General features: G+C 43.5%; 1 protein-coding gene across 1 annotated transcript in view; it reads right to left on the reverse strand.

The window, feature by feature from the left end:
• RETREG2 (reticulophagy regulator family member 2) overlaps window positions 1–16,438 on the reverse strand; it is a 278,221-nt gene that overhangs the window by 234,089 nt on the left and 27,694 nt on the right. Inside the window, exons 2-3 of the mRNA XM_069616875.1 lie at window positions 11,495–11,601; window positions 9,774–9,804 (exon numbers count right to left, since the gene is read on the reverse strand). Of these exons, the coding sequence (XP_069472976.1) occupies window positions 9,774–9,804; window positions 11,495–11,601 (138 nt within the window). The remainder of the gene's footprint in view (window positions 1–9,773; window positions 9,805–11,494; window positions 11,602–16,438) is intronic.

Below are 16,438 nucleotides of genomic sequence, written 5' to 3' on the forward strand. Positions count from 1 at the left end.
ATAATAAAAATGAAAACGGTGTTACATATCTAGAGGTTAACCTTGTGATATGTTCTTTAAGTACTTCCCTTAGGGTTTGGTCTCAGCTCATGGTACACATACATGGGGAAATGAGCAGACCTCAAACACACAATTCATTTGTATACATGAAGATAAATGTTAATGACATTAACATTTTCTTATGATGCAGTTTCTTTCTTCCTTACTTTAGTTTCCCTGTATGTGCCTCTGATTTGTATGCATTGTAGTTCTTCATATGTATTGTTTGTACCAGCATAAGTGCTGCAAGTCTTGAACTGTTAGCTAGTTATTACATGTTTAACATTACTCAAAACTCTGATACGGTTGCATTCATTATTGTACCATCCAAAATTACAATATTATAAATAGTGTACTTCTATGGTGCATGCTGCAGTCATTGCCTATGTTTATATATGATTAAGTTTCTGTATCATCGACAACACTCCAATACAATGATATTAGATGAGTACATTCTTTACTAGATTAAGTAGTTCATGATAGGTCTCCCGATCACCCGTGACATCTTGTTACCAACAATAAAAACACAAATCCTTGTAGGGACTTTTCATCAAAATTTATTTCACATGTGATGTTAGGTTTGATGTGCTGGGTGTTAGTCTTAGCAGTGCACGGTGGTGGCGCGAGTTATGGGTTTTTAGCTTACCATGACTGGCGAATTTCTGGGGTTTTTCGATTTTTCATGAAATACATTTTGATGAAAAGTCCCTACAAGGAGTTGTGTTTATATTGTTTGTTACAAAATGTCAGGGGTGATCGGGAGACCTATCATGAACTACTTAATCTATTAAAGAATGTACTCATCTAAAATCATTGTATTGGAGGGTTGTTGTTAATACAGAAACCTAATCAAACACATAGGCAATGACTGCAGCATGCGCCATAGAAGTAAAGTTTTGAGTAATGTTAAACATGTAATAACTAGCTAACAATTCAAGACTTACAACACTTGTGCTGGTACAAACATCACATATGAAGAACCACAATGCATACAAATCCGAGGCATATACAGGGAAACTAAAGTAAGGAAGAAAGAAACAGCATCATCAGAAAAAGTTAAACATTAAAGTTTTCATGTACACAAATGAATTGTGTGTTTGAGGCCCGATTTCCCCCCATGTATGTGCACCATGAGCGGAGATCAAACCCTAAGGAAATTACTAAAGAACATATGACAAGGTGAACGTCTAGATATATAGCACCTTTTCATTTTTAATATCCTGACCGTCAGTGAGGAAAACCACCTGTACTATATATGTCAGTGAACAAAAACAAGTGGCCCAGATATGTGATATCATCAGCAATGTAATCTTTGATGTCCTGGTTGTTAGTCTTAGCAGTGCACTGTGGTGGTGCGAGTTATGGTTGCTTAGCTTACCATAACTGGTGAATTTCTGGGGGTTTACGGTTTTACTAATATCATAGTCTTCATCCTGGTGTCTTGCCTCATTTAACACTGGCGACGAGGATGACCCAGATGCTTTGAAAACCATGCGCTCCTGTCCTGATCTGTCTCACCGTGTTGTTGCCGAGAAGTGGAGCCCCAAGGAACCGACACCACGCTGCTGTCCCTTCGTAGCACCGCTCCTCCGTGCCTACGGGAGTGCCAAGCTGCGCACCGACAGCTGTCCCAGACTGACCGCCACACCGACAAACCAGGCAGCAAACGCCGCAGCTCCGCTGTCACAGGTTAGAGCAGGGGTGCAGCGAGTGGGGGTGGAGGTTTCCAGTGTGCGGACGACCCCGCGCTTTGACAGCTGATCGCGGTGTGCCCGTGCCTCGCGCATGCTTTTTGGGAGGTTCAGCCCCTCTTCCACGTCATCGCGCACCCAAGTGGGCAGGCCGGCCGTTGCCTCCAGGGCCTGTGTTTACAGTTGATTTGATTGCGCGATCATTGCCCGGCAACAAACACAGCCTACTCAATCACGGCAGCAAGAAGGCTGATTGTTATGAGCCCAAGGATTTTCTTTTTCTTTCCTTATTTGGATTTTTGAGAACGTTCCATTTGAGCTGGGAGGAGGACTTCCTTGCAGCACCATTGTCCCATTGTGAGGTCATAATACCTTTATACTGGCATAAGTACAATCTTCAGTTCTACCTGTGTTCAGTGACATTCCGGAATAATAATTCCTCAGAGCCACCTGCATTCAGAGACATTACAAGCTAATAACCCCACATGTTAACATAGCTAGTTCAATCTCAGCACATAACTAGTCTCCATGACACTGCTGAAAACTGTGAACCCATTACTACTCCCGGAAATTGATATTATGGCTGCAGCAATTCCCCCACCTGTGCCTTTCCTTTCCGGGCCCAGCGCCCCCTGCGAGGCAGGGCAGAGGAGTCAAAACGTTTGAAAATTATATTGTGGCCATTGGTGGTGACAGATACAGTTCTGCAAGAAAAAAAGCCCTACTGCTTCACAACTTAGGGCCTGAAGGACGCATTGTGTTTGATGGCCTCACGCATGGTGTCGAGGAGGGTGCAGGTGATGCGGATGATTATCTCATAGCAATAAAGAAAATTGAGGAACATTTCGAACCAAAAAAGAATGTAACCTTCCAGAGGCACAAGTTTTTTCAGCGCGCCCAAGACATCGCGGAATCAGTGGAATCCTAGGTAGCATCGTTGAGGACTGAGTCACACCTGTGATTTTGGAAATCTCACCGACTCCCTCATCAGAGATCAGCTAGTGCGATGCACAAACAGTCTCAGAGTGCAGGAAAAGCTACTTGCCAAAGATGCCTCATTGGAGCAAGCCGTGGAATTGGCACGCAGCATCGAACAGACCTCTCAATACATGAGAGTCATGAAGATAGTTAAACAATCCTCTCAAAGTATTGCACAAAGTGTGTGCGCCGTGGTGCCTAAAAGGAAATCAACCACAAGGAAGGAGTGGCGGAATCACAAGTGTTCCAGGTGCGGCAACCCTAGACACTCAGCTAGTTTTCCCACATGCCCAGCGAGGTTTGCAGACTGTTACAAATGCAAGCGAAAGGGTCATGCAGAGAATCCTCCATCAATGCTGTAGAGCAAAGAGACCCTGAAAACCAGGCTCCCAATCAAACTTTGAGCAGAATTCAGGAGGGACCACCAATTCAAGAAAGGAACGCGAGGCATACATTTCATATCTATGCTGTGTCTGGTGATTTCAAGGGGCCAATTGATCATTTCTTGATCGATGGGTGTAATCTCAAGATGAAAGTGGATTCAGCTTCCCCTTGGACCATAATATCCAAGGATACTTTCAGAAATTATCTTGGTAAAGATCCCGACATTCTGGTTCCTGCTGGGGTCCAGCCTTGTGGCTATGGAGAATCGGCCATTACTTTAATTGGTGAATTGTATGGAAGGGTGTCGTATAATGAAGAGAATGCTCTGCAAAGATACTAGTTGCCAAAAAGGGAGCATCGCTCCTGGGCTGGGACGAACAGAGAGAATTCAGGCCAGTGCTGCAGAACCAGTGACAATTGCAGAAGTTGAGGACAAATGGTCAAAAGAGTTTCCTGAGGTCTTTACTTCAAAACTGGGAAAACTGAACAATTTTGAACACAATATAAGACAGAAAGAATGCTCAACCAGTTGTACACAAAGTGAGACCTGTGCCTCTGAAATTGCGTCAGCAACTTTGTGAAGAACTTGAGAATTTGACCCAGAAAGGGCTGATTGAGCATATGGAGGGCACTGAATGGCTCTCTCCTGTAGAGCTTGACACAAAAAGCAATGGGAGTTTGAGGCTCTGTGTTGATCTCAGGGACCTCAACGGGAACATTTTCATCGAGAGACACCCACTACCTCTGATTTCAGAGACTCTTGCTACCCTGGGAGAACCTAGTTGGTTCTCGGTAATTGACCCGTCTGCAGCTTACCATCAGGTGCTACTGTCAAATAGCTGTCAACATCTAACGGCCTTTGTTACACCTGAAGGCACTTTCAGATACTTGCAAATGCCTTTCGGATTGGAATCGGCTGCCTCAGTGTTTCAGAGGGTGTTATGCTCACCTGGTATCCACAGGGACGCCACCCAGGGGCGTGTTGTCTTTCATGGGCGAGTGCGGTCCAGTTACTTCATTGTTGCCGGCCCGTTTGATATTGTTCAGGTAGGTCTTATTGCTGTTCTTTAGTTTTGTTGCTATCCTGCATGCCTTTCTTTGTTTAAAATGTCTCTTTTTTTCTCCCTTAGGTATGCGGAGCTTCAGCGCGGCGAACTGGCTTGGTTGAGCCCCGCTGGTAAATGATGGCGCATTAAGAGCACTATGATTGCGGTAAGTAAGCGCTATGCGCTGCGAAGTCTCTCCTTTGCGAACCTGCGTTTTCCTTCCTTGTAGGTCGCAGTGTTCTTCAGCACGAGTGGAATGTCCGGAGTGGTGCCAGCCGAGAGGCAACCAGCCAGGTAAGCCTTTTGAGCCGTTCGTAGTTTGTAAATGTCTCTACTGCTTTCTTTAATGTTGCCTCTATTTTCCCGTTTCAGGTCGTTCTGTCCGGGAGGCATGCAGATTCGAGGAAGCTGTTCTCAGTAGCTGCGAGTGTTTAAAAGATGAAGACTGCAGGTAAGATGCTGCTGCTAATGATGTTACTTTTGTCTCCTTGCAGGTTCGGCTTCTCCGAGGTTCGAGGGAATAGCTGCACACGGTGAGCATCACGTTGCAAGCTGCAAAGTAACGCGGAGCGGGTTGTCTTGCTCGGGTGTGGTTTAAATAGCCCTAACAAAATAGTCCAGGTAAAGTAGTCCTTAGGCTACCACACCCAAAACACTAGACCGCAAAGCTTGGTTCTCAGGAACCAAGCTATGTGGATGCCTCCATGTTGGCTGACAATACAATAAAGTAGTTCCCAAGCACATTGTTTTTCACTGTGTATGAGCCTGGCGCCATAGGCGCCAGCACTGGCCCCATGAGGGCTTTTGAAGAGGATGCCAGGCTCTAGAGGCCCGAGTCCTGACTCCACCTGGCCAATGGGTTTGCCAGAGAGGGTTTTGGGTGAGGGTCGTGCCAGAGGGTCATGGAAGAAGTGCTCAGGGGTCTCAATAATGTTACTGTATTTCAAGATGATAAACTGATTTATGCTGGTTCTGAAAGTGAACTTGATTGTGTGCTGAGGAATGTGTTGCAAAGACTGAAATTGGCTGGCCTTACAGTACAGAGGAAGAAATGTCATATTGCTCTCAGAGAGGTGGAGTACTTGGAACAAAAGGTGTCTGCTCAGGGTGTGTCACTTAAAACCAACTTAGTGGAGAACATATGTGGAGTCCCTTCCCCCACTGACAAAGATCAGCTTAGATCTTTCATGGGGATGGCAGAGTTCTACCACAAATTTGTGGAAAGGTTTGCCACCATTACCTCTCCTTTAAGAAATCTGTTGAAAAAGGGAGTAGGTTTCAAATGGCTGCCATAAAAGAGGTATATCAAAAGCACCTTCATTAGGCGGCTTTGTGAGTGGTAGGAAGACAATTCTTTTGGTGGAGGCCAGTCTGTCAGGGTTAGGAGCCTCACTTGCTGGAAGGAAACACATAATTGCATTCGCTTCCAGGCCCTTGAGAGGAGCTGAACACAATTACTCAGTAATAGAAAGGGAAGCTTTAGCTGTCTACTGGGCCATTCTACATTTCAAATGTGTTCTTTGGGGACAAGAGTTTCTAATAAAACCAGATCACAAACCATTAGTACAACTATTGAGTAGTTGCGATTGGGCCAAGGGTTCACCAAGGATCGCTAGATGGATTGTTGGACTGCAAGGTTATAATTTTAAGATGAGCTACATACCCGGTAAAGATAATGTAGTTGCCGATTGCTTATCCAGGCTTCCAATGGAACATGCTGAAAATGTCTTGGGAATGGTCAATGAAGAAGATATGACTATTTCGGACATGACTGCGCGTGTAGTAGGTAAGGAAGAATGGCTTGGGGTGGACACAGAGGACACCATAGTGACTGGAGTCAAGGAGTGGACGAAGGGTGGATGGCCCAGCAGAGACATTAGATAGGAGCTTTGATCGCTTCTATGAATTTAAGCTGGAATTAAGTCTGTCTGAGGATGGAGTTAAGTTGAGGAGGGGTTCCAAAATAGTTCCTCCTTTAAGCATCAGATCCCGTTTAGTTGACCTGGCTCATCAGGGTCATTTAGGGATAAATGGTACAAAAAGCCTTTTAAAACAGTCATATTGGTGGCCAGGGATGGACAGTGTGGTAGAAAATAAAGTTTGGTGTGGCAAAGAATGTGGAAGCGCAGACAAAGGAAACATTGTCAGGGAAGTTCCCCTCAGTCCTGTTCGAGTCCCTAGTGAGCCCTGGAAGAAACTAGCAGTTGACATAATTGGCCCTGTCCAAGGTTTGGGTGATGGATTCAAATTCATGGTAGTGTTGTTAGTAGATTATCACACCAAATGGTTAGAATGGAAAGCCACTACTAATGAATTAGTTGCATTCTTCGAGGAAGTTTTTTATAGGGAAGGTTTTCCCACAGAAATCAATACTGATAATGGTGTGCAATTCTGTTCACAGAAGATGAAGGATTTCCTAGTGCGATTTGGGATCAACACTTAAGACCTGCACTGTACCACCCAGGGCAAATGGGCTAGTTGAAAGGGCTAATGGGTTTATTAAGTGTGGCATTCAATTGGCGCTTGGTTCCGGTTTAGAATGGTCAGAGTTTTTAAAGGAAATGGTCTGGAGCTATCGCACCACACCATATTCCATTACCAAAGTATAACCGTTTGTGTCTTTGAAAGGGCGGCAACCAGCCACCAGATTATGCCCAGGATGGTTAAATGTGGCTGGATGTGTAGAAGTAGACAGACAGAAAATAATGAACTTAATAGCTGATGCTCAGAATGAATTCAGACAAGGATTTAACACCACGTTCAGAGTTAACGACGTAAAGTATGCCAAAAGTGTTGTTAAGAAACCCATGTTTTGGAGTGAAATGCACGGAAAGTAAGTTTCTGGGTCCAGAAAAAAGTAATAGCCATACGTGGTAATGTTGTCATACTTGAGGGTGGTGAATGCTGGTCAAAATCCAGATTGGTCAAGAGCACAATTAACCCTGATGGTGAAATTTTTTTGGAAGACCATATGGATGGTGAAGCGAACGAACAGGGAGAGGGTGAATTACAATCGCAATCAGACAAGAGAAACTCAGAAAACTCAAATTTCAGTATTGAAGGACAAAGCAAAAGAGTAATGAAAATGCCAGATTGTTTCAAAGACTTTTATCTTGAGTAGTTATAGTAATGTTTTACCTTTCATATGTAAGGAGGGAGGTGTGTTGTGTTCATGGTTCATTCCAAGTGAGTGCAGTTCTGTTTTACTCGCTGTTCCATATGATGTAAGTGCATTCCTTTGTTCGTGTGTAATATGTGTTCCATTTAGAATGGTATTCTTTTGAATAAGGCAGTTGAAAGGAGCATCTGTATCCAACGGGTGCGTCTGCTGTTGCTCTTTCAATTAAATATCTTATACTCTTCATCCTGGTATCATGCCTCATTTAACACTGGGCAGTACACATCAAAGTAACTGGGATGTTACTTCAAGAAAAATAAGGCACAAAGTGTCCTTGCAGAACCACTGAAGGTGGCTTCTGCTAAACTGTAGACACGGGCAACTATATGTTAACGTCTCAAGAGTTCTATCATTCGGCTCATTAAGTGTTTATCTGAGAAGAACGAGATTGTTAATTATGTTTACAATGAAATACATCAGTGAATAAATACAAGTGTGATGTTATTTAATTAATAGCCTTTAAGATATGCTAGAACAGCGTATGTTACGCTGGGTACAGCTAGTAAACTATACAAAAATTGCACACAGCCATAAACATTAGCCACTACGGACTGTAGAAGTAATAACTACACAAACATTAACAGTCCGAATAGACCAGTTAACTAGTTGTAAAACACATAACACCGGGATGAACATGCTGTATATTTAGTACAATCAACACACAGACGCTAACCGTTTATAGTGTACAAGTAGCATACAGGTACAGTTGCTGATCTCAGTATCTTTCTTTGCCTCCTACAACAGGAAATGGGTGTTCAATGATTAAACCAGGTTAGAGTTTCCACCTTCAAGCCCCTATTCACTCTTGGATTCAGGTCAATAGCGATTGAAATTCACTATTGTTTGGATTTGCTTAGTGGCTGGAGTTGATTAAACAAGTTGTTGCGTAAGTTGCCAATACAACTTATAGTGAGTATAGGTCTAACATCTTATGACGCAAAGCAGGCTAGAAAACGGTATTTCTGGCTGTGGAGTCTCAACTCCCATCAGCAGGACCTCAGGCTCCAGCATAGCAATGAAGACATATGCCTACATATAAACTGATTACATTATTAAAATCATACCTGCCATTTTGTCAGGTGTTTTCTCACAGCAAAAGAAAATGACATGTATACATTTCAATAAAGTCCTTTATGAGGACATGACACCTCATTGCAAAGATGATTCCAATACCACTCAGACATTATTTCTAGTATCATAATAACATTTTAATAGTATTTCATACTCACAAAATTATGTTCTCATTTTATAGGTCTACCACAACATAAACTAAGAACTTGGGCAGGAAAGGTCCAACCCTGTTTCTGTCTGCATGTGGGAGTACGTAAACGCTCTTTTGTAGGCAGAGCTCAACCCTTTGAGTGCCCTTAGGGAGTACATATACACCTTGAAGGTAGTTATGAAGGCATACTGCTATACATCCTAGTTTCAGGGTGCAGCCGAGGCAACTGAACCATTAACCTGGTCCCCAAGCCAACCCCCGGCTCCTCTGCAGAGAGACCAGACCACGGCAGTCGAAGAATACTCCTCTAGTCACTCACCACAAAATAAGGTACGAGCTGATAATGTATTTTTTTTTTTTAAACACACAGGCATACTTTCATAAACAACTTGTAAAAACATATGTCAAACAATAAGGCCCTAATCAGTGGTTGGTTATCATCCCGGATACAGGATAGCCCAGGGGCAACCTGCGTCTTGGAAGCAAAGCAACCCAGAGTAACACAGGTTCGAATCTCGATCCCGCACTTAGAGACTGGTCTCCGGTGTTAAGCGTGCTATAAAAGATTATTTCATTAAAATAAGGTGCAATACCCCTAAATCATTGAATCTAGTCCATTTTGTGACCATCAAACTAATGCTTGAGGAACACAGAGTTAGCCAGCATCATCTTGAGCATTAGATAGAAGTCTCTCTCCAGTACTGAAGGCTATGGTTGGTGCAGCATTATGCCTTAAGAAATGTTAAAGAGGATTGCAAAAATAATAAGATCATTGGAAATCACTTGAAAATATTGAAGTTCTCTTCATCTAGGTCCTGATACTGTGGAAATTCTAACGGTTCCAACACGAAGGAGATCCTCCTCTGCAGAGATCGATCCATATTGACCACATCACACACATACACCAGCCCTCACCATGCACAGGCTACTCATCACAGAGAGACTCGCAGTAAAACCCATAGGTGTTATAGGAGATCGGAGTCAGCACTTGAAACCTTTTCAAAGAGCGGTCTGGGATGGGAGAACTCATCCCTTTTTATCAAACAGACAGCAGGGTATAGGCCACAGACAGCCCATTCCAGCTGAAAACCTCCACAGACACAGCTCTATGGACATAGAAGACTGGACACTGAACAAAGAGCCCTTGTGAGACTGGGTTTGAAGGCAATCAAGTTGCTTTGATAGCTTAATTGGGGCTATTCAAAAATTAGACAGTCACAATGATTCAGACCTACCCTTCAGCACCGGGCTCCTCCACGGCCTGTACTGTGGAAACAAACACAAACAATATGCTGGTCAGACATTTCCTGCAGGTGGCTTTCAGTCGAATAGAATAGTCTTAAGCAATGGCAACAGGAGTTCCCCCCAGCTTCCTACCTCTAGCACTCAAAATCTTCTACAAAGCTAAAATGCCCCATAAACACTGAATAGATATTCTCTGTGTTGGAACTGGGCAACTTTACATAGCTATATGTGGGAAGTGGCAGGAAATAGTAAGGAGAGTTACCAAATGAATATTAAAAATGGGACCCAACTGGCACATTTTAAACTTAACCCCAATGTGCTGGCCATCAATTCCCATATCACTGCCTATCACAACGGTAGAATGATCTCAGACAGGATTAGCAATGTTGACTTAAAACGGGATTGCCAACAATGGCCATCATGCAGCAGACCAATACCTACCATCACAAAAGTGGTCAACAATGACAGGAGGTAATGTATAACCAAGAAGTACGAGCTGGCAAGGGTTTGAAACCATAGCCATCACACATCCATAGCAATTATGGCCTCTGCTATCATTAGCAGTACCACCACAAGAGACTAGCCAACACTGCCTGGCTCGTGGATGTCCACCATTCTCTTAGTTCGCCCTACCAGACAGAGTCAACCCACACCTTCACAGCCCTTTCTCTTCCCTGAACAGGCACATATCTACCAGACCTCAACAATCACACCACTCCCAAAAGCAGGCAGTAAAAGGAATAAGAGCGTGAGCAGTGGAACGGGAGAAGATGTAGTAGAATTAACAATTTGAAAAGGTTCTAAGTGTAAGAGCTAGGCTATAATCCTTATTTCTCCACTTAACCAAAATGTTTTAAGTCTTATCCACGTGGTTCACACCCCCTTCTTTGCCAAATTTGGAGCGATTATAAACAAGCTGAACACCAGTACAAGACCATATTGGGAGGAGAACGGGAAAGGAAAAAATGCTAGCTCTTTTGAAGGGACAACCAATTTTAAAAAGGACAGAACTCGGTAATATTTTATGCATGTGTGTTATTTGTCCGGACATACAATCTGGAGTCTTTGGAGCACCTTAGTGGTGGTTAACTGCAATCAGACACATGCAAAGTAAGAAGTAGTAGTATAGAGGGTGCCAGAAACATACTTGTGGGTGCTCCAACCATCTTCTAGCTCGCTAAATGAAAACAAAAACGTCCTTGTGTCTGCCTCTCAGGCCACAGCTAGTGGGCAGTGCATACAATCGGATGAAGAGATCTATTCATTATTTCAAGGGCATGAATCCATGTTCAGGCATGTGCCCCAGTCACTCATGCTCTTTTGTGCTAGATTAAAGTGGATGCAGACAGCTTTCAAAGACTTTACCATTAGAAAGCTTTTTTTTTTTTTTGACCGGCAGTCTTATATGGGGTGTTAGAACCGGCAGCCTTGTATGGGGTGTTAGGAAAATGACTAAATTCCTTGATCCAGAGAGGTGTGCACACACAACAGGGAGGAGTGAGTGAACGAGCAAGAATTCTTGAGTGACACTAAGAATGTCCAACTCACCCCTACCCATGACGTCCTTGCTCGAAGATACCATTTTCACCTTTGGCATGCCCATGAATGTTTCGCTCTAACTCTTTCATACCACTATAGAGACCTTCTAATGTTCCTAACGAGGGTATTTGCTATCATTTAAAATAAAAGTTATCGATTAGAGGTCACTTACCTGTGAAATCTGTCAGGAAGCGCGGCTTCCATCTTTCCAAGACTAGGACCCCCAAAAGGGACACACTCAGTAGGAAAAGGGGTCGCAAGGACGTAGAGGAGAACAGCCTGATGCAAACAAAAATATCATTAGTGATTAAGCACTGTTTAAAACTATATAGGTTAATCATGTAATAATTTAATCATGAACAAGATCGTAACCTTTTTCAGATACATTTATTAAGCAACAACTGAATTCTAATGTGTATGGTTTATTACACTCCCATTACAATGTCGAGTAGCTTTATTAAGTCGCAAGTGTGTACTTGCTCGCTAACACGAATATTTTTGATGGGATTGAAGTAACCTCCCAATGATATTGTGGGATGTTTCAACCCACTACCCCAGGCCCTGCAACAATACTGTGCTTTGCTGGCAGCAGAAACCTCAGAAATGCCCATCGGAAAGCATGCTGCTCGCTAAAAATCACCCAAAATTGCGCAGTAAAAATCTGAAAAATAGGCCGCCATCCACTTGTGCCTATCTCAGTGAGCACAGGAGACCACTGCCAAAACCCTCCATTGGGCTACCCACAAAGTAGCCTGAAGCCACTTGAAAAAGCAATGCTGATTGCCAAAAGAAACAGAGCTGTTTGGAAATCCGTTTTCTTGGTTGTCAAATTTACAAAAATCATGGCTCACCAACCACCTAAAAAATCCAACTTTCCTTGTTGGGTGTTCCACATTATTCTACTGCAAGAATCCACATAAATACAATGTCAGCAAGAATCACAAAATCCACTTTTAAAAGATACTTGATGGAAAGTAATCTGTCAAAAATGGGTGCAGTACTGTTACTCGCCTCCAAAAGACACTGGCGATCTCTAAATCTGACAGGAGAAACTTTTGTTTTCAAAGTTAAATGGTTCAAAGAAGGGATTTCATCAAATGCCAAGTCTGGAATTAAAGATATGTTTGCTTATTTTTTGATGAATAATTCATAATAATTTATTTATGAATGTAATGTTTTCACAAGGAACTATGTTACAATTGACTATAAAGTAACCCGATTTAGCTAAAACTTCCAAAAGGCTTTCTTTCCCTGAGAACCTCCCACCTTGTTCATTCCCACCAAAAAGGAGAGGATTTCGCATTGGCATGTTAATCAGGGGAGATTTCCTCTGCTGCCCTGAGCAAGAAACAATGGGTTCCTTGAACTGAATAGAAAATGCTAATTTGGGTGTGACTGACAACAGTTCTGGCAGGAAGGCAAGCCATGTGACCCTCTGACTCAGCCCAGCTTTGGAGGCGGGCCAGACTGAAAATGTGGATTGAAGTGGAAGTAAATGTATGTTTTAGAAAAATGCTTATAGCAAATTGTACTGAACTGACAAAAATATGAAACTTAGAGATTGTTAAAATGAAAAATTCCAGTGAGTGGCTTCGGTGGCAGCATGTCTTACTCGTGATCTTGACTTCTGGACACACGTCTGGACTGCTTAGACTGTTCGCTAGCATGCTGCAGAAGCGGTTGCCCTGGGGATGGCTATGCGTGTCAGACTTGTGGATTATGGCCCTTTTGTGGTGATTATGTTGGTTCAGCCGTCGATTGGGATTCAGTGATCGCTGAAATTTGAAAATGCTTTTATTCTGTGTTGAACTCTTCCCGTGTCCCACACCCCACACCACCCCCTACAATTGCACTTTCTTTCTCTCTGTCCTGTGTCATGGAGCTGAACGCAAGTACTAATTATATGTGACTATGGTGGGTTTAGTTGTGTGGGACTGGGCATGTGTCTTACATGGTTGATTATTTCTTGCGAGGAAGGTTACTATTGTTTGCATGGGAGGGGTGGTTTTGTGGGGCTGATGATCTTGCCATGATTATTGCCCTCGCTAATTCTGGAGCTCTGGGGGATATTTTGTGTGTGTGGGTTCACTGTCCATTCAAGCCTATGTCGATCCTTGATGGTCTGGATTTGGGGTCCCTGGAGCCGTATGGGTTTCTCTTTCATCCATTATACATTCTTGTGGGGGGGCGCTGAGGGGTTTTATGGTGGATTTGTATTATTTTGATGATTATTCCATTGGTTTTAGTTTGATGTCCCTCTATTTGGAATGCATGGGCGGAGTGAAATGGGGGTTATGCTGTTTATTTATGTCTTATGGTCGGGGGTGTGGCTGGGTGTTATGTGGTGGGATTATTATTATTCATATGGGTGATGCTTGGGTTCATGTTTGATGGGGAGGGGGTTGGGACTTAAGTATGTAGTTTGTGTATTGTTACTGGGGTTTGTGGCTGCTGCTAGCGCACTGCATCTGTTTCAGTAGGGAGTGAGGGGGGGTTGGGTGCTCGGGGTGTGGGTGTTTGTATTTTGCCCTGTTCTTTGCAGTTGTTTATATTGGATTTGGTTGTCGAGTGGGAAGATTGTACAGTCAATATGATGGGTGAAGAATTGAAGAAGTTGGTGACTTGGAATGTTAATGGATTGAATAATGTAAAAAAAAAAAAATTACGATTTTACGTTTCTTGGATGAACTCAAAGGTGATGTCTGTCTCCTGCAAGAGACTCATTTGGCAAAAGATGAGTTGGTGAATTTGAAGAAGGGTTGGGTGGGGCAGGTCTATGGTGCCTCCTTTAGTACCAGTTCAAGGGGTGTTGTGGATTTGAACAGGAAAAATGTCCCGAGCAGGGTTCTGAGGGAGGTGACGGACAAAGAGGGGAGGATAATTGCTGCTTGATGTGCAGGGTCTTGAGGTATCGTTGTGTAACATTTACGCGCCCTTGGTGGATGATGGATCCTTCTTCAGGAGGGTGGCGCAAATTTTGCAGGGTTTGGGCTCCAGAAATGTTGTATTGGGAGGAGATTTTAATATTGTATTGGATGAGTCATTGGATAGGAGTGGGAGTCGATCGAGGGGTGGTGCGGACCTTGGCGGACCTGTTGATGGAACACAATCTACAAGATTGTTGGAGGCTGGAACATCCCTTGACCAGAGAGTACAGCTTTTACTCAGGTGCACATTCTGTGTATTCTAGAATAGATATGTTTTTAACAGCTGGTCGGATGACGGAGTGGTGTGACACATATATGATTGGTAACATACTTATGACTGATCAGGCGCATGTGGTTTTGAAATTACGGCTGCGGTTTGCCCGGAATAAACATAAACCTTGGAGGATGAACGTTTCATTGCTGCAAAAGAACGATGTGTTGGAGGCATTGAGGAGGGAAGTAGACTTTTTTGAGGAGTGTAATCATGATGGAGAGATACGTCCAAGTGTGGTATGGAAAGCGTTGAAATGTACGATACGTGGCGACCTGATTGGTGCGTCGAGTGGGCTGAGGAAAAAAAGCATTGACAGGGAGGCTTTGTTGGAGAATGAACTCACCGTATTGTCAAAGAGAGTGATGATGGATCCCGTTAATGGGTCGGACGTGAGTGCACTTAAGAGGGTGAGGAGAGAGTTGAATACACTAATTGATGAACGTAATGATCGGTGTAACTTCTATTTGAAATGCGCCTGTTATGAGAAGGGTGAGAAGTGTGAAAGGTGGTTGGCGTATAGGTTGCGGAAGCGAGAGGCGGGGCATTCTATTCCTTCGATTCGGACTCAGGACAGCAGTATAAGTTATGATCCGGGTACAATAAACGATATCTTCAGGGATTTCTATGCACACCTTTACAAAAATGAGCCAGAGGCGTCGGGTGATGGTGTGGAATTTCTAAGGAAAGTGGGTCTGCCTAAGATCGGCATGGATGATAAGGAATTGTTGGAGCAGGATTTTTCATTGGATGAGGTTAAATTGGCAATTGGTAAGCTGAACTGGGAAAGCCCAGGGGCCCGACGGGTTCCCAGCGGAGTTTTATGAAGTGTTGCCGGAATTGGCTCTCCTGTTGCCGTTGGATATATTTGAAGAATCGTTGTCCATAGGATTGCTTCCTGAATCTACCAGGCATGCACTGATTTCGGTTTTCTTGAAGGAAGGAAGGGATGTTACTCTGCCATCGAGTTACAGGCCCATTAGTTTGGTGAATGTTGATAAGATTCTTGCGAAGATGTTGGCTTGCAGGTTGGAGCGTTTGCTCCCAACCGTGATACATGTGGACCAATCTGGTTTTGTGAAGGGTAGGAAAACCTCCAGTAAACATTAGGAAGATTTGGAATATTGTGTCCAAGGCGGGTGGTCAGGATGGGGATAGTGCGGTTTTATCTTTGGATGCAGAGAAAGAATTTGATAGGGTGAATTGGAATTTCCTCTACACGGTGCTAGACAAGATGGGTTTTGAAGTGAGGTTTGTTTCCTGGATTAAGCTGTTATATAGTGAGCCGACTGCGGAGGGCGTTAGCAATGGGGTGAGATCGGGGAGGATTTATATGGAGAGAGGAACGAGGCGAGGGTGCCCTCTATCGCCTCTGTTGTTTGTGTTGGCTTTGGAACCATTGGCCGAGTTCATTAGGAAGGCTGACGATGTGGTTGGTCATTCATGTTGGGGGATAGTGCACAAGGTTTGGCTGTTTGCGGATGATATGCTTTTGGTCCTTGGTGATCTCAAGAAGTCTATACCGGCGTTGATGGAGGTTATGGCTGAATTCCATCTTTGGTCTGGATAAAAAATTAACTGGTTGAAATCGGAGATTATGCCTCTGACATTTTCGGTTGATAGAAAGTTGTGGAGGATTTGGGTTTTAAATGGTGTCTGGACAAATTGCTATACTTAGGTGTTTGGCTAACTCCGGGGATTGGTGCATTGGTGAGGGAAAACGCGGGGGTGATGTGTTGTGGTTTAAAGGACAGATCTTGAGAGATGGAGCCGTTTGAATCTTTCTTTATGGGGAAAGGTGAATGCCTTAAAGATGATATCTGCCCCGAAGATTAATTATGTTCCAAGTATGGTTCCTTTGATGTTTCCTGTGTCATTTTGGAAGGACTTGGACAGGATGATTCAGGAGTTTTTGTGG

Source organism: Ambystoma mexicanum, chromosome 9 (genome assembly GCF_040938575.1).
Source record: "Ambystoma mexicanum isolate Mex_15411 chromosome 9, UKY_AmexF1_1, whole genome shotgun sequence".
NCBI classification, from domain to species: domain Eukaryota; kingdom Metazoa; phylum Chordata; class Amphibia; order Caudata; family Ambystomatidae; genus Ambystoma; species Ambystoma mexicanum.